General features: G+C 35.4%; 1 protein-coding gene across 3 annotated transcripts in view; it reads left to right on the top strand.

Moving 5' to 3' along the window:
- The first annotated feature begins 185 nt into the window (after window positions 1-185).
- Window positions 186-27,471, top strand: part of LOC6053089 (nuclear factor of activated T-cells 5) — a 78,384-nt gene continuing 51,098 nt past the window's right edge. The window contains exons 1-2 of one of the 3 annotated variants that reach the window (XM_038248822.1): window positions 186-366; window positions 10,180-11,072. In XM_038248822.1, coding sequence (XP_038104750.1) covers window positions 10,793-11,072 — 280 coding nt within the window. In that variant the 5' untranslated portion in view covers window positions 186-366; window positions 10,180-10,792. Of the gene's footprint in view, window positions 367-10,179; window positions 11,073-17,136; window positions 18,139-27,471 lie in introns of those variants that run through there. The other 2 variants (XM_038248821.1, XM_038248823.1) reach the window with 2 other exon arrangements.

The following is a 27,471-nucleotide window of genomic DNA, read 5'->3' as shown; positions in this document are numbered from 1 at the left end:
CAGCAAACGTCAAACCATTACAAACTTGTTGCCAAATCTTTTCCCGGAAGAAACCCATCTCCAAATCAAACAACCGAAGTCTTACGGTAAAGTGCTGGCACCACTGCCGTCCTGTCAACCCCAGTGCAGGCAGGAACTCACCGCCGACTCAGTCGTCCGTCATTTCTTCTCGCTTCTCGCGCTGTGAGTGCCTGTTTTGTTCGAGATTCGCCATCAGTTTCGGTCACTCGTCGGATGTGTTGAATTTACGGTCGTGCTTTCCGAGCGAAAATCCGCAATTTCCCGGGCCCATTTCCGCGTCCCGAGCGTCTCGCGCGTGTTCCGGAAGTGTTGCGCGTGTTTAACGACCAGTTCCGACCCGCCGAGGTAGGTTCCAGCCGGTGAAAAGCGTGAAAATATTTCACGCACCGCTGTGCAGCCAGGAAGATTGCTTTGCTGCTGCTTCTTCTTCTTCGTTGGCCTGCTGTTGGGCCTGCTCTTTCTCCTGTTGCTGGTTGTTGTTGTTGTTGTTGTTATTGGTGTTGCTCCTTGTGTGTGGATCTTGATGGGTTTGTTGGGTGATGTTATTTGAATTTAGTTAATGGTGTGTGCGTGTAGTTTAACCCCCCGCATACCAAAATAACAACCAACACCACTCTGTAATCAGCGGGTTTGTTTACACTGTGAGAAATTAGTGTTATTAGTTGTGGGTGTTTGATGTTTGTACTTCCTTTTAATGATAACCTTACGGTCTTAACATCACAGTTAGTTAACTTATTTATTTATGAATCAATTAATTTTTCCGTACAATAATTGTATGCGTATTTTCTGGATTATCCGCTCTATTTTATATCAAAAAGGTCAAAGTTGTTATGCTTTTTTAGTTTAGACATTAGTTCTAAATTTGAACAGTCACAGTTTAAAATGTTCTGTTTTGAAATTTTGTATATTATCTCTTTTTTTTGTAATTTTACCTCATTTTATAAGGAATAGGTAAAATAATACGTAAAAGCTAAGTACGGAAATTGGAAGTAACGCGGGCAAGAAAATTTGCCTATTCATTTCGTGCATGAAAAAATCATAATTTTTAAATTTAAAAATCCTTCTACACTCAAATTCTTGAATTCCTTAACTACTTAAGTTTTAAATTTATTAGGTAAAAAAATTAAAATAAATAAATTTGGAAAACCTAAAAATTCTTAAATTGTCAAATTCATTAATTCTTAAATTCATTAATTCTTAAATTCCTGAATTCTTAAATTCTTAAATTATTAAATTCTTAAATTCTTAAATTCCAAAATTCCAAAATTCTTAAATTCTTAAATTCTTAAATCCTTAAATTCTTAAATTCTTAAATTCTTAAACTCATAAATTTTTAAATTCTTAAATTCTTAAACTCATAAATTTTTAAATTCTTAAATTCTTAAATTCTTAAATTCTTAAATTCTTAAATTCTTAAATTCTTAAATTCTTAAATTCATAAATTCCTAAATTCTTAAATTCTTAAATTCTTAAATTCTTAAATTCTTAAATTCTTAAATTCTTAAATTCTTAAATTCTTAAATTTTTAAATTCTTGAATTCTTAAATTCTTAAATTCTTAAATTCTTAAATTCTTGAATTCTTAAATTCTTAAATGCTTAAATTCTTTAATTCTTAAATTCTTGAATTCTTAAATTATTAAATTCTTAAATTCTTAAATACTTAAATTTTTTAATTCTTGAATTCTTAAATTCTTAAATTTTTCTTAATCATTTAATTCTTTAAATTTAAAAAAATACAATTGTTAAATTCTTAATTTGTCAAAGTCTTAAATTCTTAGGTTTTATTTTTCATAATTTCTATCATTTTTTCAAATTCTTGAATGCCGTAATTTTTGTCGAGATCTCAAATTTAAAACAAATCTGACATTTTTAGAGTTATATTTTGGGATTGAGAAAAAAAATCTTTACTGGATTGGAAAAAAAAGAACAGTTCTCAAGTGATTTCTTTTCATAATCTTTATTTTTTTATATTTGAAGTTATAAATTGATATTTATATTTGTAGCATTATTAACCTTTTTACGTCCTGAACTATTTTAATTTTTGAAAGTTTTTAATTTTGAATTTTAAGATTTTGAAATTTTTGAATTTGAATGTTTTGAATATCTGAATATTTGATTTGTGAATTTATGATTTTATTTAATGTTTTATTTTAAAATTGAATGTTTTTTTTAATTTTTCCTTTTGCCAAATCCATTGTTACACCCAACCGGCGGTCGCATGATTTTGATGCATGGCAGCATGAAAGTATATCAGAATCTGCATGAAAACTGTCCTCATGCATTTTTTGCGATATAGGGGTATGACATTTTTGCCCGTTACCGACAATTATCGACATTACCGACGGCAGATTGATTGTATTGCAGAAAAAAACTTAACAGAACGAGGATTGAACCATCAACTTCTAGGTTGCTGATCCGACACGCTACCACCGCGCCATGGACGCTTGATGAATGGTGAGGGACAGAGCGCGAACATAATGTTCTCTCTAGATTGTTGCTCGGGGACGCGCCAGCATTCTATGTGTTGGTGAGAACTGCAGATCGCTGACGTGTTTACACGCGGGCAAAAATGATCTATGGGCTTGCTGCAAAAAATGTAATAAAATATAACATTTTCTGCAGCAAATTCACTGTTGCAGATTTTGAGATATATTTTTCGTTTGGGTGTAGAATATTCAATTGCATCAAAATGAATTGTGTGTGTGTGTGTGTGCAACCAACCAAACGGGACCACGCGGTCGCTTCTTACAAATTGAGTTGTTTCCATGTATTTTTAGATCTATATTCTATACATGCAAATAACTCGCATAGGCATTTGGAAGGTGTTAGCTCTGCCGAGCTTCGGTGACCCATTTCTACGCTGGCTAGCCGAGCGCGAGGTCCCTCAGCTTGAGTCGACAAGCCCCGCCCTGAAGAACGTTTGCATCAATCGGATTCAAACGTTATTTAGAACTTCCGAACCCTTGTCAAATGGACAAGGACCCAGCGCGTATATAGTAACAGTAACAGTATTCCTAATTCCAGCCATAGCCTTCCAAGTCGCGATGGCCTAGTGGTTAGCATTTTTGCTTACCAATCCAAAGGACGGGGGATCGAACCCCGACTCGAGCGACTTTGATTTTTCGTTCATGTTCAGAGTTTCAAGATTCATATATCCTATGATTTCTCGTTGGGAGCAGATGGGAATCGAACCCAGGACCATTCGCTTACAAAGCGAACACCGTAACCAGTCAGCCACGGCCGCTCCCCTTCAATTGCATCAAAATGAATTATAGTACAAATCATAGTTGAAAGGAACTCCAAAACTCTATTAGGTTATAAGAAATACGGAACTGTCGATTGATTATTTACTAATAAAATAAGTTGAATTGAATTGAATTATTTTAAAAATTTTGGAATTCCTAATTTTAAAATACTTTCTTTGTTTATTTTTTATTGCTCAATTTCTGTGTAATTTGTTATTTTTGTTTTTTTTAAATATTTTTTTAATTTTAGAAATTTTTGCCTGAAAATTTATTGATAACAGTTAGGCATTTCCCTTTGGTTTACTTGATTTCGAGAAAAAAACAACAAATTCGTTTTTTTTGTATTCAGATTTTGCGTTTTGGGGTTCGGTCAAAGGTTCGGTAATATAAGGAAATTCGAAATGTTCAATATTATTACATCGAATACAATATTATTGATACATTTCAACTTTCAAGCACTGCAAACATGTACTGCGCGAAACGCCACTTTCCGTTTCTGTTCCTTTTCGGCTGCGTACCGCTTAAGGTGAAACGGGACGTCAATTCTTGGACAACTTCTGCTCAACTCAAATAGATTTCTGAACTCGACATATTGCTTGCTATTGACCTATTTAGCCTAAACAGATGAAAATGTAGGCATTATTAAGGAGCTTTCAAGTATTTAGCATTTTTTTGATAAAGTCATTTAAAGTCACTGTCAAAAGAAAGCTTGCATTAACGCATCAACCTTTTTCATATCCTGCCCAAATGTCGTTCAAAGTGTTCAACTCTCCAATGTGACGATGATTTGCGTACCAACTTGATAGAAACAGCAGGCTGGTATATTTTTGTTTTCATTTTCAACCCACCAACCAATAAACGGGTTTCGCGAGGCAGAATCACCACCAGCACCAGCCGGGTCCCGCACTTGTTATTCGATGCTATCAATCAAGTTAGTGTACACACAGCGGCAAAACTAAACAGTTTCGATTGGCTCTCGAACATACAACCCTTTCTGAATCGAAAAGCTTTTTCTGCCGCGCGGCGCGTTGTATATCAATTATGATGATGTTTCCAGTTTGTGCCCGAGGGTAGAGAGGTGGTGCCCAGATTGATTTTATTGGCGATGATCAGCTTTAATGAAGAACGGTGGTTCATGGCAGGACGAATTGAGCGCGTTTTCGGTTTTCGTCACTCGGTCGGTTCTACAATCGTCGTAGCACAATAATTGTTTAACGGCCAAACGGCCGGGCTGGCAATGTAAACAGAACATAGCAAAACAACAACTGAACTTTTCGTTGGATTGATAACGCACCGTGAATCGTCGGGTAATGACGTCAAAACTGATTATGTTGGGCGTAAACGGACGGTGATTTATGGACAATTTTGTCTGGTTTAGGTTTTCGAATTATTACACCGTGGGCACAAGTTTGGGCTTTATTTTTATTTTAAAACAGAGTATGAACTGTTTTCATATCGATCAGCCTGTCGCATACTATAAATTCCAAATTCTTCCTAAGGTATTGTTTTACTAGGCCGCAACATCAGACAGTCTGTCAATAGCGTGGAGTGTGCATACTTGAGCGTTTCAAGCGAGTCGTCCTACTCCTAGAAAGAACTCAATGATTATGGGGCCATCCATAAACCACGTGGAAACTTTCTCGGAATTCTAGACCCCTGAAAAAATATGCTTTACAAAAAACATGCAATGCTTCAAGCTGCTTGCTTTCTGTTTTGTCATGTTTCGAAACAAAAAAAATAAATAAAAAAGTGGGAAAATCATCAATGAGTTTATTTCAAAACATTTACTTGAGAAATTCCAATCGGCTGATAAGAAAATGAATTTAAAATTTGAAGCCCATAAAATATCACAGAAAACTTCAGGGAAGTCTACAGCTATGCTACTGTCCAAAATGTGCAACATTTCTATGAATTTACGATCATGTATGTTTACAAGAATATTTTTGAATATTTTTTAATATTTTTTTATGGAAAAAATAAATAGTCAGCCCACTTTTAAAAGTATCTGTATAAAATTCAAAATAAAATCCTTTTTATTTTTTTTCCTGCGTTCTTTTTGTTATGCCATGAAAAAAAAACATAAATGAATCTCTTTCATAAACAATATTTAAAAAAAAAATAGCATATGACAATTAATTTTAAAAAAATGTTTTGATTCTTTATATATTGATGGACTCAAAACTTAAGTTACTTTTAATTGGATCCCTCGAGATGAATTTATTACTCATCAACAAAATATCCAACACATTGAATATTTGTGCATGCGGATTATAAAGTACTTTTTTATCATCTCTAAAATTTTAACGTCATTGTTTTAAGGGCTAAAGCAGGTATTAGACTATGGCAAACAAACAAACAAATTCGCACTTGTTTGTGTTTGACAGCTTGCCAAACTCGCAAACTAGTTTGGGCAAGGGAGTGTTCTTTTATAACGTACCGCAAAAAATAATGATTTTTTGGGCACCCTCTTCTCCCATCCCCCCCCCCCCTCGCGAAGCAAAATTTCCAAACAATTTTTAAATTTTAACAAACAAAGCAGGCAAACTGCAAAACTTTCAAAAAGTGCGAGTTTGTTTGTTTGTTTGTCATAAATTTCCAGAATGGGCAAAAAATCTTTGACCGATTTATGATTTTCAGTATCAAAACTGATTTTTTCAACAAAAAATTCATCTTCTTTATTTTTTGATGTAAAATCGAATTTGCAATCAAAAAGTACTTTAGTGAAATTTTGAAACGCATGTCCAACTTACACGGCACAGTGGTTCAAAAGGCTGTTTTGACGAACTTAATTGATTAGAGCAAAAAGTAAGCATTTTCGTGCTTTGACATGTTCTACAACTTTGTTCAGCGTTGTCATGGCCTACTTTTGATGAAATTTGTTTTCAAAATACTCATCACAGTAGGCTATGGAATTTCTAACTCTTGACTGTTAAGAGATAGAGCTTTGGTGTCTTCGGCAAAGTTGTAGGGCTGAAAATTTCCACAAACTTTGTCGAAGACGCCAAAGCTCTATCTTCGCGTTGAATACCAGTTTTGGAACCTTTTTCATAAATCCCTGCCAAAAACCAGTTTTTTGACTAAAACTATGTTGAACTTTGATTTTTGACGATTACAATGCTCAGAAGAGTTGTCAGTAATATCAAAACAAACAACTTTGTCGAAGACGCCAAATTGATAGGAGCTATGTGTGATGAGTTATAGCAAGATTTGGTGATAATTTAGCTAGTTTTCGAGCTCGGTATACAAAGCCTCGGGCAATTTTGGGTAAAAACCCATACAATGGGCTTCAAGTATGACTATTACTACAAAATGTCGGGTGAATCATTCCTCCGAAGGTTTACCGTCATAGATTTCCGAGCATTTTAATTTATTTTATTTTTGATGACTATTTAAGTGCATTTAGGACACTTTAAAGGCACATAAGCCATTTTTGCGATTTATTTGGACACACGAGGCGTGTAGGCCAGACTCTTGTGAAAATTTTGATGTATTGGAAGTCTATTTTTGAGGCTATCCAGTGTATTTTTGTGAATATCTTTGAAAAAAAAAAATCCTTCCAAAAGAGTTAATCGGCGAATCTAGACATCTAGACAACGTCATAACGTTGGCGTTGCAAACATTCATATTATTTATTAGCCAATAGGTTCCAAAGATAGACTTCCAATACATCATAATTTTCACAAGAGTCTGGCCTACACGCCTCGTGTGTCCAAATAAATCGCAAAAATGGCTTATGTGCCTTAAAAGTGTCCTAAATGCATTTAAATAGTCATCAAAAATAAAATAAATTAAAATGCTCGGAAATCTATGACCGTAAACCTTCGGACGAATGATTCACCTGACATTTTGTAGTGTAATAGTCATACTTGAAGCCTATTGTATGGGTTTTTGCCCAAATTTGCCCGAGGCTTTGTATACCGATCTCGAAAACTAGCTAAATTATCACCAAATCTTGCTATAACTCATCACATATAGCTCCTATCAATTTGGCGTCTTCGACAAACTTGTTTGTTTTGATATTACTGACAACTCTTTTGAACATTGTAATCGTCTAAAATCAAAGTTCAACATAGTTTTAGTCAAAAAACTGGTTTTTGGCAGGGATTTATGAAAAAGGTTCCAAAACTGGTATTCAACGCGAAGATAGAGCTTTGGCGTCTTCGACAAAGTTTGTGGAAATTTTCAGCCCTACAACTTTGCCGAAGACACCAAAGCTCTATCTCTTAACAGTCAAAAGTTAGAAATTCCATAGCCTACTGTGATGAGTATTTTGAAAAACAAATTTCATCAAAAGTAGGCCATGACAACGCTGAACAAAGTTGTAGAACATGTCGAAGCACGAAAATGCTTACTTTTTGCTCTAATCAATTAAGTTCGTCGAAACAGCATTTTGAACCACTGTGCACGGGCGCCCAAGCCTCCCAAAAAAGGTGGAACGGTAACTTCAACTCACTGGTTCTCGGGCATAACTCAACCAATCGGGACGATTCTTGTTTCCAGTGATTTGTAAGAATGTCTAGATGACCCTTAAATTTTGCAGAACTTGATTTGATGAAATCTGTAATTTTTACGATCAAAAACATCGTCAAAAAAAATTTTTTTTTTTTGCAAATTTGATTTTACATCGAATTTGCTGATTGAAAAAAAAACCAGTGTTTATTTAAAATATCATAACTTGGTTAATGATTTTTCGCACATTCTGGATATGTCTGAAAAGTTGGCATTTGATGTCCCCTAAAATAGTGTTTTTTTTTTGCAAATCAAGGTTCAGTGACAAAATGTAAAGTTAAAAATCACCAAAAAAAATTACCGCGTATCATTTTTTTTCAGTGTAGTCCTTATCAATACCTTTAACTTTGCCAAAGACACCAAATCGATAAAAAAAATCTTTCAAAAGATACTGATTTTTGAATTTTCAGGTATCATTTTCGTATGGACAGCTGCCAAACTTGTATGGAAAATTATAGAGCAATTCCAGCTCAAATTTGGATTTTTTCTGGTACTTTTGTACTCGACCCTCTCAGATTTTAATGAAACTTTGTAGACATGTTATCCTAGGCCTATAAAATCCATTTTAGTGTATATGGAGCCAATAGTACTCGAAAATAACATTTGAGAAGGGCGTAAGTTATTTAAATATTTTTGTATTTTGTAATTTAAAAGTTACTGTATCTCGAAGCCGTTGCGTCGTATCAAAAAGTGGTCAAAGACAAACTTGTAGGAAATTGGACGGGCTTTCTGAAAAAAAATACACGCCACATCTATGAGATTTTTTGATTTTTAAGTCTAAAACTTAAATTTAAAGGTGATGTCACGATTTTTTTTCGTTCGAAATTTTTGAGGAAATAGCTTTAAATATAACCAAAATACTGACGAAAAATGCAGGATGGTATGTCTCTCCTAAAAAAAATACAAAAATCATTTACTACAACTGTTTTTTTGAAAACTGGTTTAAACGTCAAATTTTTTTAAAGTTTCCATATTGACCATTGTCCCATGTCCAATCCTTGGAAAGATACAGCAGTTTTAAAAATGAAAATGTTGAAAAAACGGGTGTTTTGGTGGTTTTTGGCAATTTCTTTATGACAGACTTGGTTTTTCAGTCTCGTAAATATTTTTACCGGAAAGCTCGTCCAATTTCCCATTAGTTTGCCTTTGACAGCTTTTCAGCATCCAATTGAAATGCTGTCAAAGGCAAACTTATGGGAAATTGGACGAGCTTTCCGGTAAAAAATATTTACGAGACTGAAAAACCAAGTCTGTCATATAGAAATTGCCAAAAACTACAAAAAAACCCATTTTTTCAACATTTTCATTTTTTAAATCACTGTATCTTCCCAAGGATCGGACTTAGGACAATGGTCAATATCGAGACTTTTATGTTAAAATTGTCTGGAAAATCGATTCCCACTACCGGTTTTCAAAAATTTTGACAATTAGTATTAGACCACTTTTCAAAAAAAACAGTATTAGTAAATGATTTTTGTATTTTTTAGGAGAGACATACCATTTTGTATTTTTCGTCAGTCTTTTGGTTATATTTAAGACTATTTCCTCAAAAATTTTGAACGAAAAAAATCGTCACATCACCTTCAAATTTAAGTTTTAGACTTTAAAATCAAAAAATCTCATAGATGTGGCGTGTATTTTTATTTCAGTGTATTTTTTCAGAAAGCCCGTTCAATTTCCTACAAGTTTGTCTTTGACCACTTTTTGATACGACGCAACGGCTTCGAGATACAGTAATTTTTAAATTCCCAAATACAAAAATATTTAAATACCTTACGCCCTTCTCAAATGTTATTTTCGAGTACTGTTGGCTCCATATACACAAAAATGGCTTATATAAGCCTAGGATAACATGTCTACAAAGTTTCATTGAAATCGGAGAGGGTCGGGTACAAAAGTACCAGAAAAATTCCTGATTTTAGCTGGAATTGCTCTATATGGACGAACTAACGATGCAAAATGGCTTATTTGGCCATACCGGGCACCAAAAAAGTTTCAGCCTGATTAAAAAATACAAAAATTAAAATTAAAAAAGACCTATTTCGTAGAGAATTGCTCAGATATAAGGAATAGATGGAAAAATGCTATTTTTTACAGAATTACTAGGATTACATATTAAGTTTTTATAAAAATTTAAATGTAACAAGTATTAACTAGAAGCGCCCGAAGTCGGAATATGTTTTGAGAGTCCCACCCCCGTTGTGGGGCAAATTTACACAGACTGATGCGTAGGTACTTTCGAAAATAGCCTTTATTTCTCACAGTTTGTCTCTACTAAAATTCTCGGAATGGGTGTATTCTTACTCAATAAATGTTTGCCTAAAAACGAATGCTTTCTCTGAATCCGCGCCATCGTACTAACTTGTCGTACTTTTTTTTTCTCTTCCCCCGCTCCCTTTCCAGAATCAATACGCTGTGTAACTTGTGTCTTCTACACCCAAGTGAAAACGCTCAAAAAGCAAATCTGCAACCAAACCGAGCGAGGAGAGTGCTAAATCGAGCCGAAAAACAGGCCGTGTTTCCACGTGCAGCACCACCATCCGAGCGCACCAATACAGCGCCACAACCAAGTTCAATCGCACGTGCCGTCGTCGTCGTCGTCGTCGTCCTTTCGGTCATCCCGGGCTGGGGCCGTTATCGGTGATTTTCGGGTGTGCCCCCGACATTCGGACTCGGTGTAACTGTGGTAGTGTTGTTGCAAGTCCTTGCTGCTCCTTGGATGAGATTCTGAGCTCAACAGCTAGCAGATAAGCGTCAGAAGATTGAAGCAACTGGTGGCGTTCTGGTTCTGGTTCCGCGATAGAGATCGATTTTAGAAGGCCCAGCATAGTGATAAAAGCTTAGGCAAAGAGTGTGCTACTACTGAGTGAGTGTATGTGTGTGTGCTAGTGAGTCCAAGGTGTGTGTAGTGAAGAGGGCTAGAAATAGTTTGTTTATTGTTGTGCAATCCCAATAAAAGAAGAGAAAGAAGAATAAGAAAACCAAACCCCACCTCCCAACCGCGCGGAAAGAAGTCATGCTGTTGAAATGCACCACTTCTTCGCCACTTAGACGTGTCCCTGCCGCGAGCCAGTCGTCCGGATCAACGACGACCGCCACCACGCCCGTGACCCTCGGTGCTCCCATTCTCAGCGGGGCGACACTACTGAGCCCCCTTCCTCCGGTTGGCAAGGGCAAGGGCGGCAAGCTAGGCACCAGAAACGGTGCTGCTGGTGCTGGCGGTGCCCGGAATGGACTTGCCGCCTCCGGCACTATCGTCCCAAGTGGCGCAGCGATTGGATCTGCTGCAGGAACAGGTGAGTCCGCCGCTCTGTCAACAGGTTGTTGTAACGACGATTGCCCCGCGAGGCCCATTTAGAGGTGGGGGGAGAACGCTTGGTGGATGCGAAAGCGCAAAACCCGAAACCACGCCCTAGCAGAAGGACGGTGGTGGTGGTGCTGGTGGAGAGAACTTTTGGGGATGCTGCGTTCTTGGGCTCGATTAGGGAGTAGCAAAAGCACTTCAGAGTGGTTTGTTAGAATGGGGTGGGGGGTTTGCTACAACTTTTGGAGATCCAAGCTGTTTCTGATAACTCTGTCGAGGAAATAAAAATCCAGTCCAGACTCAATTACCCGAAGGCCTCGGAAAAAAAATCGTTGTCTTATTTTTGATGGTCGAGTATGGCCCATAAACTTCTTTAAAATTATTTAGAATTTTTAAATCCAAGATGACGGCCAAAATGGCGGTGATAACTTATTAAAAATTGCCTTTTTTCAATTTAAAATGCGTACAAATCTTAAAATAAAATAAAAATGTGTCGCAGAACTCGAACTTCATGTCAAAAGTAAGAAAATAAAAAATACGAAAGAAAACAAAAATAATGGTCGTGATTCGAAGTCCCGTACAAACCTTCGGATAATTGAACTTCGGATAATCGAAACTTCGGATAATCGAGTCTGGACTGTATATGTTTTTGATCTAGCAAAACCCTGTGTAAAAGTAGGGGAAATATACCCTTTCCAATCAAACACATATCTTCGTTATAGTCGTGGAGTGTTTGATGCTCGATTAAAGCTCCAAAAATACTAATTAGACTATAAACTTAACAGCAACAGCACCGCCTCGAGTAAACTTGCAAATGTATACCACTTACTGGCCAAAAAGATCACTTTTGATAATAATTTCTATTTTGCGAGACCATTTCTCATCATTTTGTTGGCACACACAGTGACACACGCGAGAAACCCTCAAACGCTTAATGAATATCGCCAAAATCAACTTTTCACTTACGCTTACTTTTTCACGGCGCTTTCGATACAAAACTGCCCCCAACTTTCGGCAACATGTTCTTTGGAACATTAGTTAGTCACTCACTTGCAAAATATTTCCGAAACACGTAAATAATTAGCAAGCGCCATAAAAAACAAACGCGCCAAGTCTTTTGACGTTTGACTTTTGACGACCCATTCCAATCGAAGGCTGAAGAAAACCGAGCGAGAAGCGAAGGCAAATAAAGAACAAAGGGTGGGCCACCAACACCACCAGGCAGCGCCTGTTGGAGTGTTCGCTTAAAATTTCATTACAATTGGCAGCACTAAGCAGACTCAAAAGAGCGCTGGAAGTAAAAAAAACAATTAAGCTTAAAATAGAAAAATGGGCGTGGCCCAATGCATTCTCGTCTGACTAGAATACATTTAGGGTTTTTTTAATGCTTGTAAAAGCAGGGTTGTTACGGACGGCGCGTTTCGCGCGGATTTGGTGCAGATTTGCTGGCTAATTTAGCTTAGGCGCGGATTTCGCGCGGATGTGAAATTTGGTTAATATTTAAAATAATTGAGAGCGATAAAATTACTTTCAAGCAATAAAGAAAAGTATTATCAGGGAATTAGGGATTTTTTTTAAATTTGCTTCGATTTCTGTTGCTGAACAAAATTGAGTTTTCTTCCAAAAATGTTTGTTTGTATTTTCTTAATAAAAACCGTCAAAAAAATCTTCATGAAGAGATTGTTTTTGAAATGTATTGATGAGGATTTCTTAACAAAAATTTTTACTACACTCAACTAATTTTTACCGGCTTTGAATATTTTTAATATCTTTTGAGTTTTGAGTATCCTTCTTTTTAACTTTATTTATTGTTTATTTTAAAAAGGATTTCAATCATGTGAGTCATTTTTCAAACTTTTCTCGAAGTTATATACCAGGATGTAAAAAAATGACTATTGGGGCTTGTTTCCGTGGCCGTACTGTGCTCAACTGCGGATGCTGGCTCTTCGCCGTTGAATTGTAGTAAAACCCACCCCATAGAATGATTTTCTTTTTTAGATTTCTTGGGGAAAAAATAAAAGAACAAAACATTAAAAAATGAAAGCTACAATATTCAAAATTCGAAGATTCAGAAATCAAAAATATTTTTATATTTTAGAGTCTTTTTTACTGAAAATTGAAAAATTAGAATACAAATATTCAAATATACGAAATTTTATAAATTTATAATTAAAAAAATTAAATTCAAAACTAGAACAATTTTGGAATTCAAAATTCAAACAAATTAATTCAAATATAATTTAAGAATTTAAAAATGATGAATTCTAAAAATTAAAAATTAAAAACGACCAAGAGAACAAAAAATAATCAAATTCTTAAATTCTTAAATTCTTAAATTCTTAAATTCTTAAATTCTTAAATTCTTAAATTCTTAAATTCTTAAATTCTTAAATTCTTAAATTCTTAAATTCTTAAATTCTTAAATTCTTAAATTCTTAAATTCTTAAATTCTTAAATTCTTAAATTCTTAAATTCTTAAATTCTTAAATTCTTAAATTCTTAAATTCTTAAATTCTTAAATTCTTAAATTCTTAAATTCTTAAATTCTTAAATTCTTAAATTAAATTCTTAAATTCTTAAATTCTTAAATTCTTAAATTCTTAAATTCTTAAATTCTTAAATTCTTAAATTCTTAAATTCTTAAATTTTAATTCTTTAATTCTTTAATTCTTTAATTCTTAAATTCTTAAATTTTAATTCTTTAATTCTTTAATTCTTTAATTCTTTAATTCTTTAATTCTTTAATTCTTTAATTCTTTAATTCTTTAATTCTTTAATTCTTTAATTCTTTAATTCTTTAATTCTTTAATTCTTTAATTCTTTAATTCTTTAATTCTTTAATTCTTTAATTCTTTAATTCTTTAATTCTTTAATTCTTTAATTCTTTAATTCTTTAATTCTTTAATTCTTTAATTCTTTAATTCTTTAATTCTTTAATTCTTTAATTCTTTAATTCTTTAATTCTTTAATTCTTTAATTCTTTAATTCTTTAATTCTTTAATTCTTTAATTCTTTAATTCTTTAATTCTTTAATTCTTTAATTCTTTAATTCTTTAATTCTTTAATTCTTTAATTCTTTAATTCTTTAATTCTTTAATTCTTTAATTCTTTAATTCTGTAATTCTTTAATTCTTTAATTCTTTAATTCTTTAATTCTTTAATTCTTTAATTCTTTAATTCTTTAATACTTTAATTCTTTAATTCTTTAATTCTTTAATTCTTTAATTCTTTAATTCTTTAATTCTTTAATTCTTTAATTCTTTAATTCTTTAATTCTTTAATTCTTTAATTCTTTAATTCTTTAATTCTTTAATTCTTTAATTCTTTAATTCTTTAATTTTTTAATTCTTTAATTCTTTAATTCTTTAATTCTTTAATTCTTTAATTCTTTAATTCTCAAATTCAGAAATTCTTAAATTCTTAAATTCTTAAATTCTTAAATTTCTCAATTCTTATATTCTTAAATTCTTATATTCTTAAATTCTTAAATTCTTAAATTCATAAATTCTTAAACTCTTAAAAAAAATAATACAAATTTTGTGGTTCGATTTTTTTGAGTAACTCTTTGGCGAGAATCATCAAGTACGAACTGTGTTTAAAATTTCAAATCCTTAGATTTATGAATTTTTAAGATTTTCAAAATTATAAATTTTATAATCATTTTCATTCCATAAATTTTTGTATTTTTCGTTTTATTTTTCATATATATATTTCAAAATGTTTTAATTCATATTTAGAATTTATCTTTTTGCCAAAATTGTTGTTGTGGCTTTTCCCTCTGGTTTACTTCATCCTAGCAAAAATAAATTTGTCCATAATATTTTCGGCGTTTCAAGATTCTGCGTTCTGAGATTCGGCCTCATACGGCTATTCTTGATATAAATATGCATTTATTGCATACAATTTTATTTAATCGTTTGTGATTGTTGTGTTCCTTTTGATGGATCTCTTGATTTTTGTTCCAAAATATTTTTTTTTAATTCATAAAAAATAAACTCTCTTGTATGTTTGTCGCAAAATTATATTTTTAATATGGCGCGGACGGCGCGGATTTGGCGCGGATTTTTTTTTCGATTTCACCGTAATAACCCTGTAAAAGGAATAGAATAACTTTTAGTAAAAGTGAAAATAAACAGAAAGGTTCACAAAAAGCTGCTCTACGTGTTGGTGTACTTGGTTTTAGTAAATTTCAAGGAACACCCCAGATTACCCAGCATCGTTCAAACACGACAGCTTATTAGGTTTAAAATGGGTTATTCCCCCTATATATGGCTCACAGTTTTTTGTCAAACAAAAATAATATTTTTTTATCCTTTGATTATATGCAATAATGTTTTAGATCTTACTGTTTAAGATATTTCAGCAACACTGTCTAATGTTATGAGCTGGAATCAGCCCAGGGATTTTGCTTTAAATTGTGTCAACACCATGTATTAACACATTTTCCGCAATTTTTCCATTCTCAAAATAGATTCGCGACACATCAGTGATTAGCAACTCCTTTCCAAAATTTAAAAATAGCTCTTAAATCAAACAGCAGACAGTTAATATTTGAGTAAAAAAATAATAATTATACTTTTGGCGCAAATAAATACCAAATCCCACGGCGGCTACATTTTTGCCCTCCCCAAAAATCAAAATCAATTAGCGTGTCCACACGCACAAGAAATTTATATACCGCGTCCACACACAGTTCACAAACAAACCATTTCGACGCTCCATGACCAGTTTGAGCCTGTTTTGTTTGCGTTTGGCCCGCCGAAGATGTTTTGCTGTCACTTCCTTGTTCGCTCCAGATAAGAAACCGAAAAGTACGGGCGCTTTGTCGTCGAACCGCGAACCACAAGCGGACCTTGTTGGGGATGATCTTTGGGGGCAGCATTATACCAGTTTTATTTTCTGGACACGAGCACGATCTTGGACAATAACAGGCATTTCTGGTTGTACAAGACATGCAAGTGCCCAATGTTTACCGTAAGCATTAATAAAGGGACATTGAGGTTCACTATCAGCTGTTGATCTAGGCGTTGTAATCATATACTACCAGTATATTATCGAAACATATTTAAAAAAATATTTACATTGAAACTTTGGTGATTCAGCTTGATAACAATAATGTTCTTATACATTTGATATTCAAGTATTTCATAAAATTACGTCATTTCCTTATCTGCTTCAGTGTCTTACCTTATCTAATTAATTTAAAGGTTTTTATTTAAACCTGATCCAAGGAACTGAAGAACATTTGTGTTACCTATTACTGTTATATTTTGAACTATACGTTTTAGTCTACGTTTTATGATGTTTATGGTGATTAGCAGTGTTTCTACACTAAAAAAGGTTTACCAGATCTTTTTCAGCGCGAAATATCTGTTTGAAACTGATACTAACCGAACGAACAAACAAACATCATCAGATAGTGATACTATACAAATCATAAAGGTAAACAAAAGCAACCTTATCTGCGAAGATTTCGACCCTGTGTATTATGTTACAAAGCATCCCAACGTTATGTTGTATCATCCCGTATCCCACATATCTCACACACTTCTCTCCTGTTAATTAGCATAGTCGATGACTCAGCAGTTAAGGTAGTCAACTCCTTTGTTGTCCACAGGGAACACTTGCTACTTGGATCTACCTACCCGTTACGGGTGTTCCATATCTTCTAGGTGTGTGCAGTCCAAATTTCTAATCCTCATTCGCTATCTCGCTCTGTCGCTTTAAAACCCGCTCGGATATCTCTCTTTCTCTGTTGCACCGTAGTCTCGCTCTCTTATCGCCGAGTTGTTTTTCAGCTTTCTGCTTCGAAATTTTCGTCAACTGCTATAAATGTGCGTATATTACGGATGATGATGATTTGTACCCCCGCCCTTGCGTCGTAGTCGACTACCTCCTAATGTTTACCCGTCACACCACTACACGACACTGGCGCCTTAGTATGCGTTTCCCCGTTGTATACTGAACCACGTTGTCATCCACGCGGTGTGTTGTGTTCCTACTATTCCTCCTCTTCCTCCACCTCGCAGACCAGCCCAGTCGATCGGATCTTCGGGTCAGTATCAGTGAGCATCGCACGTTCGTCGGACGTCTCCAGTACGCGCGCGCGCCAGTTCGCCGCAAGTCTCGGAATCGTCGCAATCTCCGGGACTCCCGTGTGTATAGTGTGGTGGTTGATTGGGGGGGCAATCAGTGGGGTACTCAGAGACCAAAGGTCGCTACGTAGATCGTCGTCGTCGGGGTTTCGAGTTCGCGAGAATCCGTCGCGTTGACAAGTTCAGAACTGTGATATCCCCGGTTGCAAGACTCTGGTTCAAGAGATCGTCGCCATGATCACCAGTTAGAGGGTGCTCTAGGCGCCTTTTCCCTGCGCAGAAAGGCCCGTTCAATAGGCGTGTAGAGAGTTGTTGATCTTCTACTCAGCACATAAACACACACCGTTACATCACCACATCGACGACCAAGCTGTGTCGTGCATCGTGAAGAGCCAACGGCAGGTCTGTGTGTACGTAGCGTGAACCGTACAATGCGACCAAGCAAATCGCTGATAATTAGAAAATTCAAGCGTAATCGTATCAGAACAGTTAGTCCGGAAGCGCCGTCCGTGAGCGGATCAGCAATCGGTGTAGCAGTGTCCACCCAGGGAAGACCCAACAGCTTCGACGTTCAAAAAGTGCCATAAACAATCAGCAAAATGAATCGGGTCCGCGTCGGTGGTCGTCAACCGACCACCACCACTTCTTCGGTGGAAGCATCCGACGGCGAACCGAGCAACGGCAGCCGGAAGTTACGGTCCGCCGGCAAGAACTGGCTGCTGCAGAGCGCCCAGTGGAGCAAGAGTTACGACTCGGTGATCAACTACTGGAACACCAGCCGGACCACGGCCGCGGGTTCGTACGAGACGCGATCGGCTGCGGCCTCACCCGGATCAATGGGATACTCGCCGCCGGGGGGCACTGTAGGCCCGGCTGGCGGTCAGTCCGCTGACCGGTTCAGTGGGAGGTTGTCGGCGTCGACGACGACGTTGGCGGCCGGACAGCCGGCGGGAGGATTAAACGGTAATGACGGTGGGATGGGTTTTGTAGTAGTGGGCTGTTTTGGGATGATTGCGTGTAATCCATGTAGCGATCTAGCTTCATTGATGAACATTTAAAGCTGATAAATAATCCGGAAATATTATTTTGAAAAGGAAAACTGCTCTTTTTAATCCATAGGTAATCCATAGGTCTTTAATTTGAATTCTCGCTATCGAATTACATTTTCACGATTTGGCATCCGTTTTATGAGACATTTGTTCTAATGAAAAGCCGTTTTTCCTTTAGACTGTTTATTAGGCCAACACAAGTTTTATCAAAGTTTAAAAATTGAGGAGCTTAAATATCAGTAGAAATCGAGAAAATGAATCAATAATGAAATAAAAACAAACCGATAGAAAACTATTCAGAACCCGTTTTAAAACATTTAGTTTTTCCATGGAAACACCTTCAAGTTTTTTTTTTAGTTTTAATCCTTTGACAACGAGAAAAAAACTGGATTTCAGCGAGATTTCTAAAACAAAGTAGGGTAGGGTAGTCATCAATGAGACACTTTTGGTTTTCAACTTTCAACGATTTTTCTATTTTTTTCATTAAAATGTTTTAATGAGTTTTTAGTTGCATTATCTTTCTTTTAATGTGTTCTAACATTGACCAAAATATGAGATCGATCCGATATCTACAGCCAGAGTTATTCAACTGTCTCATTGTAGACGCACTTGGCAGGAACAATGAGACAGCTGGGGAACAATGAGACACTACGAAAATCAACATTTTTCTAGCAAAACATCATGTTTTTGTATTGTTCCATTGCAGGTGACTTGCCTTGAACATTTTAGAGCAATTTTGCCAACATGAAACTTTTAATAACAAAAGTTACACTAAAAAGTAATGAAATTTTGTAAAATCCATATATTAATACCAAATAACTTAGTATTTTTGGTTAAATGAAGTATAAACTCTATAAATATGCCAAAAATCACTTTTAATTCATGTTTTGAAAGATTTCCATCGATTTTGAAAAGTTTATTGAAGAAAAATCAAAGTGTCTCATTGTTACCCATGGGCTGAAATGAGTGGGAAACAATGAGACAGCCCTGGATTCTGGGTATATTCTAAATTTTGGCCAAATCTAATGAAAGGACATTGTAGCCCAACTTAATCCCTATGGAACGTCGAAAGAAATTTGAAGAAATATTAGTTTTGGTGTAAATGGCAGTCTACGAGCGAAAAAGTATTTTTTGTACATAATTTACTTTTACACCCCATAATCAAACATTTATGAATTACTTTTCAAGGGAGCGTCCATAACCAAAGCCACTAATATGGCAGACGTGTATCCAGTAGACACACCTTTCCCCCAAATATGAGCCTGATTGGTTGAAAGTACGACTTGTGAGAGCCATTTTATCATTGTTCCCCGTGTCTCATTGATGACTACACAGAAAAAAAAATCTGGTAAATTTACATCATTTATGATGTACCAAAAGTGCACGTCATTAATGATGCTAATTTACATTTGTTTTATCGGAAATTTACATGCTATCCGATGTAAACTTGCCTGAGCAAAATATTTCAAAATCGTGTAAATTTCCGATGAAAATAACGTAAATTTACCAAACCCAAAAATTTTTTTTAGCCCCGCTGAATCTAGAATCCGATGTAAAATTCAAACGTTTATGTAAACTTTTGTTTAAGGAAATATACTTTTGTATTCTTTTCATCAGATTTGAGGATTCTACATGATTCCTGAATACTCAATAGTGATAATTAAAATCTCAAAAGTACACCCATTCGATAAAGGTAAAAAAGCGTTTGAAAAGTGATTCGGACTCTAGTTTCAGCGGAGCAATACAAAATTAAAACTAATTTTGAATATAAATGTATCCCAATTTGCCTCAAACTGCCGAACAAAGTGATGAAAAAGAAAACTGATGCAGTAAAAATTGTGACTTTGACAAAACGGAATGTATACTTACAGAGTAGCACTTGCTCGTCGACTACTTGCCAATATTTTGCTCCAGGACCGGACAGTAATTTGCCTCCAGTTGAAGTGTTGTACTTGACCTGGCCAAACCGCATTCGTTGATACCACTGGAAGGTGCGTTCTCTGCTGGAAAACGATTCCGCAACCAAAAGATACTAGAAATCGACGTTGTGCCGATTCACTGCCATCTCGACGCTTTCCGAATGAACTCCGTGGTCTTGTCCTCAAACGAAAATTGCTTCAGCGCACCAAGTTCGGTTTGTACATCTTCTCGAGGCCAACTCGATGTTTGTGTTTTGGTTGTAAACAAAAGTTGGCCGAGGCGATTCTTCCGGTACCTACGACAACAATCGTTTCCAGCTGCAGCTGCTTGTTTAGATTATGGCTGCTCGTGTGAACGTTGTTGGCCAAAGTCGGTAGAATCCTTGCAGCAGAAAGGACGTTGTGTGATATCGACGCTGAAATCATTAGGAAGTTTAATATTATATTAGGCATTGCTTAAAAGATATCATTTTGCTTACCAAAAAAAAAGGGATTTTGATATCACCCAAAACTGGTAGCCTAGGATCTAAAATCGTCTCCAACATTGCTGCAACACGATGCTCCATGCAACTTGTTGGAAGTTGGGTACTTCGAGATAAAATCATGGGAGAAGCAAAAAAAAACCGTCAACAAAGAAATACCGTTATTTTGATGTTTACTTAAATGACGTTTCCGAGAAAAAATTACGCAATGTGACCCTGTGACTGAGCTTGCATCAGCTCGCATCAGAGACTGCGTCGCCACTTTGTCCAAGGGAGGTCTGTATTTCCTATGAGAAAAAGACTGTAGACTGACACAATTGTTTTGAGAGCAAGTCCACGAACAGGGCACACCCCTAAATGCTATAGCTTTGTATAGGACGTCGTTTGTACCTCACCAATCTGCCTGAAATTTTCTGGGGTTGTTTGGACATATAAAACTAGTATCTTCGCCAAATATGAGCATTATAGGTCAACGGAATGTGGGGCAAATCGGGACACAACGTTAAATGGTTCAAAAACATCAAAAAGTTTAACCCTCTACTGCCCAAATATTTTTTTCGAATTTCTTTATTTTTCCCGTGTTATTTTGAGCAACTTCTGTTCTACGTAAAACATTACTTCTCTTGTTTTATGATTTTCTTGTTTCATTTATCTTGTTAAGTTTATGTTTGTTTTTGTTAGTATTTGGCCTATTCTACCACCTTATCATTACATTTGGCCTATCTATTTTTTTTATTTTTTTACATTCACTTTTTAAATTTTTTACCTGTTTTTCACATTTTCTGCTATAAAATGGCACCATTATCATTTAAGTTGTAAAAAATGCGTAGAGGCATAGTTTGGGACACTAGAAAAATTACTGCATACCCAGAGGCGACGCGTGGCCAAAATGGTTACCTGTTCAAACAATCTTTTTAGTAATTTTCAAGTTTTTTAGCTCAATTACATTTAAAAATATCTTTTATACATAATAAGAAAATATTAGATGATGTTAGCAATATTGTTGTGAGAACTGTTGATCACATGATTTTTATTGAAATAGTAACTCTTTCAAATTACAGCAATTATTATTCTTCAAGAAGTGTAAAATTGAAATGCTTTTTACATTGTAGTTTTCTATAATTAGCTTGTTTTGTAAATAAAAAAAAACTAAATCAAAACTTGAGGCGTAACCCAACCACAAATTTTTCCCTGGAGTTTTCTTTAGAATGACTTCTCTTGTGTTCCATTGGATTAGATTGGAGCAAAAAAATCTCACTAAGCAAACATTCCGGATCTTGACCATTCCAAAACAATTAGGCCATAAACATTGTATTTTACATTTCTCTTCAAAATTTTCCTAAAAAAACTAGAGGGAAAAAAATAATATCGATGAAAATTATGAAAATCTAAAAAAAATAAAATAAAAAAACATCACTTTTTAAAATTTTCCCAAAAAAATTTAAACGATCAAAACTCATGAATTCAAACCAAGTACACATTATTACGACAGCTTTATTTTGATTTTTGTTTTTGGACAAACAACATGTAAAGGAAATTATTGTATGCTTGGTAGGTTAAAGATTTTGTTCTATTTTCTTCCAAATTATTTTGCAAATCTGTCGATGAACTTGCTTGCTTACTTTTAACTGAGCTATTTATTACTTTATTTCAGTTAAAAACGCTTTTTGGAAGCAACATGCCGTTCTACTATTTATAACAATTAAAAAAGTTTTACAAAAATATTTGAGCGAACACGCCAAATCGTCTTAGAATCATGGAACAGCCAAGCGCATTCGTATCCATAAAGCTCTCAATGAAAATGTAACGCGCACTGAAAATTCTTCAAGCAGCCGCCGCGTATTTTCCATGCACGAGTTCCCATACAACGAATCCAAAAATACACAGAAAGACCCCCCTATTTGTACACGCTGAACGGTATGAATGTGGTAGTTCAGGGTGTGCATGAAAGCTTTTGCACAGTCGACATAAAAGCGCGCGAGCCGAGACGCGAGCAAAGTTCAAAAAAGAGAGAAAGCTCCATATTTTGCTCTCTCCCTGCTCGTGTCTCGGCTCGCGCGCTTTTATGTCGACTGTGCAAAAGCTTTCATGCACACCCTGAACTACCACATTCATACCGTCCAGCGTGTACAAATAGGGGGGTTTTCTGTGTATTTTTGGATGCGTTATATGGGAACTCGTACATGGAGAAATTCGGACAGGTTGGCGGCTGCTCGAGAGAATTTTCATTGACGCTCTATGATACGAATGCGCTTGGCTATTTCATGGTTCCAAGAAGGGTTGGCGTGTTCGTTCAATTATTTTGATGAACATAATTTAATCAAAATGATCACCTGTCCTATGAACAGGTTGAACAGGTGGACGCGACGCCTCTGTGCATACCTCTTTTTACTTAAAATATAGGAAATGTTAGTAAAAACACTGCCAAAGTTGACCGCTAAAAAAGTTACATTTTTAAAAAACATTGGCAAAGTCACATAAAACAAGTAAAACTTCCAAACCAAAAATTTTCTTAAATTTTAAGAGTTCTTCTTTCGAATGCTATTTAAAGATCGAAAATTTGTAGAAAAATTGAATTTTGCCGATTTTTTAAATCGAAGCACGTTTAAAGGTGGGGTTGGGTTGTAAAGGGTTTAAAAGGCTGTAACTAAGGCAAAATTCGATGTAATTTATAAAATGCATATAAAAGGGCTTAAATACTTCGCTGCCTTTCTTGACAAAAAAGGTACATTTCGAGCAATCTTAGAAAATATTTCCAAAGGTTGACTTTTTCAGAGTTTTGTTTGGCAAAAACTTACAAAATCAGTAAAAAAATCAATTTGACCTATCTTTGAACCAATCTCAACCCCCAGACCCTATGACACCCCTGAAGACGGTACCTTAAACATTTGTAAAATTTCTATGAATTAAAAAAAATAGTAATTTGAACTATTATGCAGACTTTCTTTCGAAAATCATAAAAAAATGTAACGGGGAAACAATTTTTTTGAGTTAAAAAAAATATGTATGTGATGTTCAATATTTCAAAGCAAAAGGTTTTTCTCATCTTTGGCAACTAGTTTTATTTAGATTGATGCAGGGAATCTTGAGAAATTATCCTATCAGTTCTTCAACCCAGCAAAAAGGCATACGATTTTAGGCAAGTAACCTCAAAAGAGGCGCCGCCTACATTTGAAGTACAGTCGTGCTGCAAAACCTCAACTAAAATCCAGCAAAACAATGCAAAAGAGCCGTTGTGGGTTTGTAAATAAAGAGTGTTCCCTTTAAACATCTTCAATCGTGAGCAGGACACACTCTTTGTTTACAAACCCACAGCAGTCCTTTTGCATTGTTTTGCTAGAAATCCCTTTTTTGTTACACCTCACCTTACTATACACTGCGTTGATTAGCGTTTGGTCCGGCACAATACTTTCAGTCACAGGGGCGTCTTTAACCAACCCCTCACCTGGTCTAAACTGTCAAAACCTGTCATATCTAGTTCAAGAAGAAAGTGCTCAAAGTTTGAGCCTCAAACTGAAAGGAATGTTCCCAGGAGAAACGGCAGTAAAAACACCTCGGTTTAGAAATATCCGTAGGAAGCCGACGTGAACGGTGAAAAACGGTCCAGAATAGTGCAGGAGCCGGAGCGACGGAATACGCTATCGAGCGGCAGAATCTGCAAGAGGGAAGGTTGACGAAACGCGGAGGGGACGAAAGTAACGTCACTTGAAACATTTACCGGCCAGAAAGCGAACCTTGCATCGACCGGAACCTGCGGCAGCAACAAAAGTCTTCTGCAACATCTCGCCTGTCAAGGGCAAATACGGCAGCAATCGATTGCCGAAGTTTTTGAGTTATTGAAAATTTACCCCCAGACCCTTGCTTGCCTAGAACCCAACCGAAGAAGCAACACCTTCGCTGGAAGAGGGTCTTTGGTTCGGTGGCGTTCTTGGAAGAAAAGTGTCCTAAAGTGCTAAAGTCCACCGGAACCGGAACCGGTGCATAATCCACCAGCGCGGGAAACTCGAAGCCATCGGATGTATCAACCGTCAACGCTTTCGACGAGTTCCGGTCGAGTTGTATGCAATCCCACCCTAGAAATCCAGGACATGCTAGATGGCGTTAATCTGTGACAGGCGGAAAAAATAATCAATTCTAAGGTATACCTACTATTTTGGTACAGAAGTACCCATTCAAAAGCTACTCTTATTAATTTCAATCGATATTTAATTATAACACTTACCAAAACATCGATTGCCACCTAAACCTGGATGGAACACTATTACCTTCCGGCATCTTCCCGCGTTTAACCGGAGCGCTCTGCTGTTACCCAACAGTCTCGGGAAATCAGAAGCTGGCTGGACATTAGCTAAGCTTGTTGTTTTCACAGGAAAATTCAACATTTAATGCAAAACCACTTTCACTTCACCCGCACCAAACAACAACATTGAGCTGAATTGTTTTTCAGCCTTTGAGCTGTCATTCGCAAAGCAAGTTCGAAATTTAAAAGCTATTCGAGTTTACATTTAAAAAACATTCCATCAGATATTCATTTACGTGCTTTTCATATTTTCAAATGAGTGATTTTCCAAAACAAAAAAATGGTTTAAATGAGAATCATCAATTACGTTGAATCTCATTTTACATGAAGGGCCTTTAAATGCAATTCATCATTTTAAATTGAATTTCAAATTTACATTGAGCATGTTTACGTTTAAAACATGGTTTCAGTGTCGCGTAATTTTACATTTTTTTTTCTGTGTACTCTACCCTACATGATATTTTTGAGTTTTCTGAAAGAGCACACGATTTTGAACCGAATTGTGCATCAACGAACAGGGGCAGAGCACAGTTCCCTACGATCTCGAAAATCGACTTTTGAAACCTTTTGATATGGCCGAAACTTTACTGTTCTCATAGAGAATCTCATATTTTGCTTTAAAACATTGAAAAATTCGTTCAAATTGTCCCATATTTCAATTCAAATCATAAGTATTGGTTCATATTGATCATTTTTTTATTTCGTCATTTTTTTATTAACAACATGATATAGTTGAAAAAAAAAGAAATTTTGCAAAAAAAAACGATTATCTCTCTAAAAACCAACAGTTTATCAAAAATTCGGAAAAATACTTTTTGCAATTCCGTCTTGAAACTTCCTACTTTTCCTGTCATGCTCGCGTGACGAAACAGCCTACTTTTATCTACTAAAAATAACAGAATCGAATAGAAACACATTTCAAAACAAATGCTGAAAAGTTTTACTTTTCAGCACTCAAATGGATGCTGAAAAGTTGAACTTTTCAGCACTTGTTTCGAAAAGTAACACTTTTCAACATTTTTTTGATTTCAGTGTGTGTTTTTTGGAATTGCAAAAAATGTTGTATGGAACTCGTTGCAAAATTTGATTTTTTCAGCACTCTTCGTATTTATCCAACTCGGTGAACCTCGTTGGATAAATGTACAACTCGTGCTGAAAAAATCCTCTTTTTGCAACTTGTTGCATAAACTACTATTTTGCAATTCCGTCGTGAAACTACTTACTTTTCCCGGCATTCTTCAACGACGAAATAGCCTACTTTTCTGTACCAAAAATAACAGAATCGAATAGCAACACTTTTCAAAATAAATGCTGAAAAGTTCTACTTTTCAGCACTCAAATGGGTGCTGAAAAGTTCAACTTTCTATCAAGTTCAACTTTTCAGCACTTGTTTTGAAAAGTAACAATTTTCAACATTTTTTTAATTTAAACGATTTATTGGCAAAATACATGAAAATTTGACATAAAATTTCACTCACTGTGTGTTTTTTGGAATTGCAAAAAATGTTGTACAGTCATCCCACATATTCGGAACACCTACAAATTCGGAACACTTTTATGATAATTTGTCAATAGCATGCCAATAGTAGTTTATGCAACAAGTTGCAAAAAGAGTACATTTATCCAACGAGGTTCACCGAGTTGGATAAATACGAAGAGTGCTGAAAAAATCAAGTTTTGCAACGAGTTCCATACAACATTTTTTGCAATTCCAAAAAACACCCATTGAGTGAAATTTTAAGTCAAATTTTCATGTATTTTGTCAAAAAATCGTTTAAATTAAAAAAATGTTGAAAAGTGTTACTTTTCGAAACAAGTGCTGAAAAGTTCAACTTTTCAGCACCCATTTCAGTGCTGAAAAGTAGAACTTTTCAGCATTTATTTTGAAAAGTGTTGCTATTCGAGTCTGTTATTTTTGGTACAGAAAAGTAAGCTATTTCGTTGTTCAAGAATGACAGGAAAAGTAAGTAGTTTCACGATGGAATTGCAAAAAAGTAGCTTTTCTGTCGACCTTACTATTTTTAGAACCTTCATTTGGACATTATCTTGCTCATGGTGTCGATTTCTGGAAAAGTCAGGGAAAACCTGGAAATGTCAGGGAATTTTATTTGACCTGGAAAAGTCAGGGAAAGTCAGGGAATTTTAAGCTGGGTCATGGAATTTCGATGATCTTAAAAACATTTCTACAAAATTTCATTTCTTTTTGAAAATTCGCCCTTGATGATGTATTTGAATGTCTTCCAGGCCAAACTTTGCAACATTGATACTATTTGAATTTTTATATTGGCAACGGATAGTTGCATTTGGCATTTCTTCGCGCGTTGCTTGTTTGCAATATGTTTAGGTTTAAAAATCAAATAATTTGGATTTGCTTGGGATTTGCGTTTAACTGAAAATTACAAATTTTTAGCGCACACAGGGTGGGACAATATGAGGCAGTTGCCCCAGAGATTTGTTCTAAAATTAGTTGTTTGCTCAGCATATAGGGACCATACATAAAATCATACATTTTTTAGAAATATTGAATAATTAAAAAAATCAAGAGT

This window comes from Culex quinquefasciatus, chromosome 1 (assembly GCF_015732765.1).
Source record: "Culex quinquefasciatus strain JHB chromosome 1, VPISU_Cqui_1.0_pri_paternal, whole genome shotgun sequence".
NCBI lineage: Eukaryota > Metazoa > Arthropoda > Insecta > Diptera > Culicidae > Culex > Culex quinquefasciatus.
Note: the sequence above shows the minus strand (reverse complement) of the source record. Positions and strands in the feature narration are given on the sequence as shown.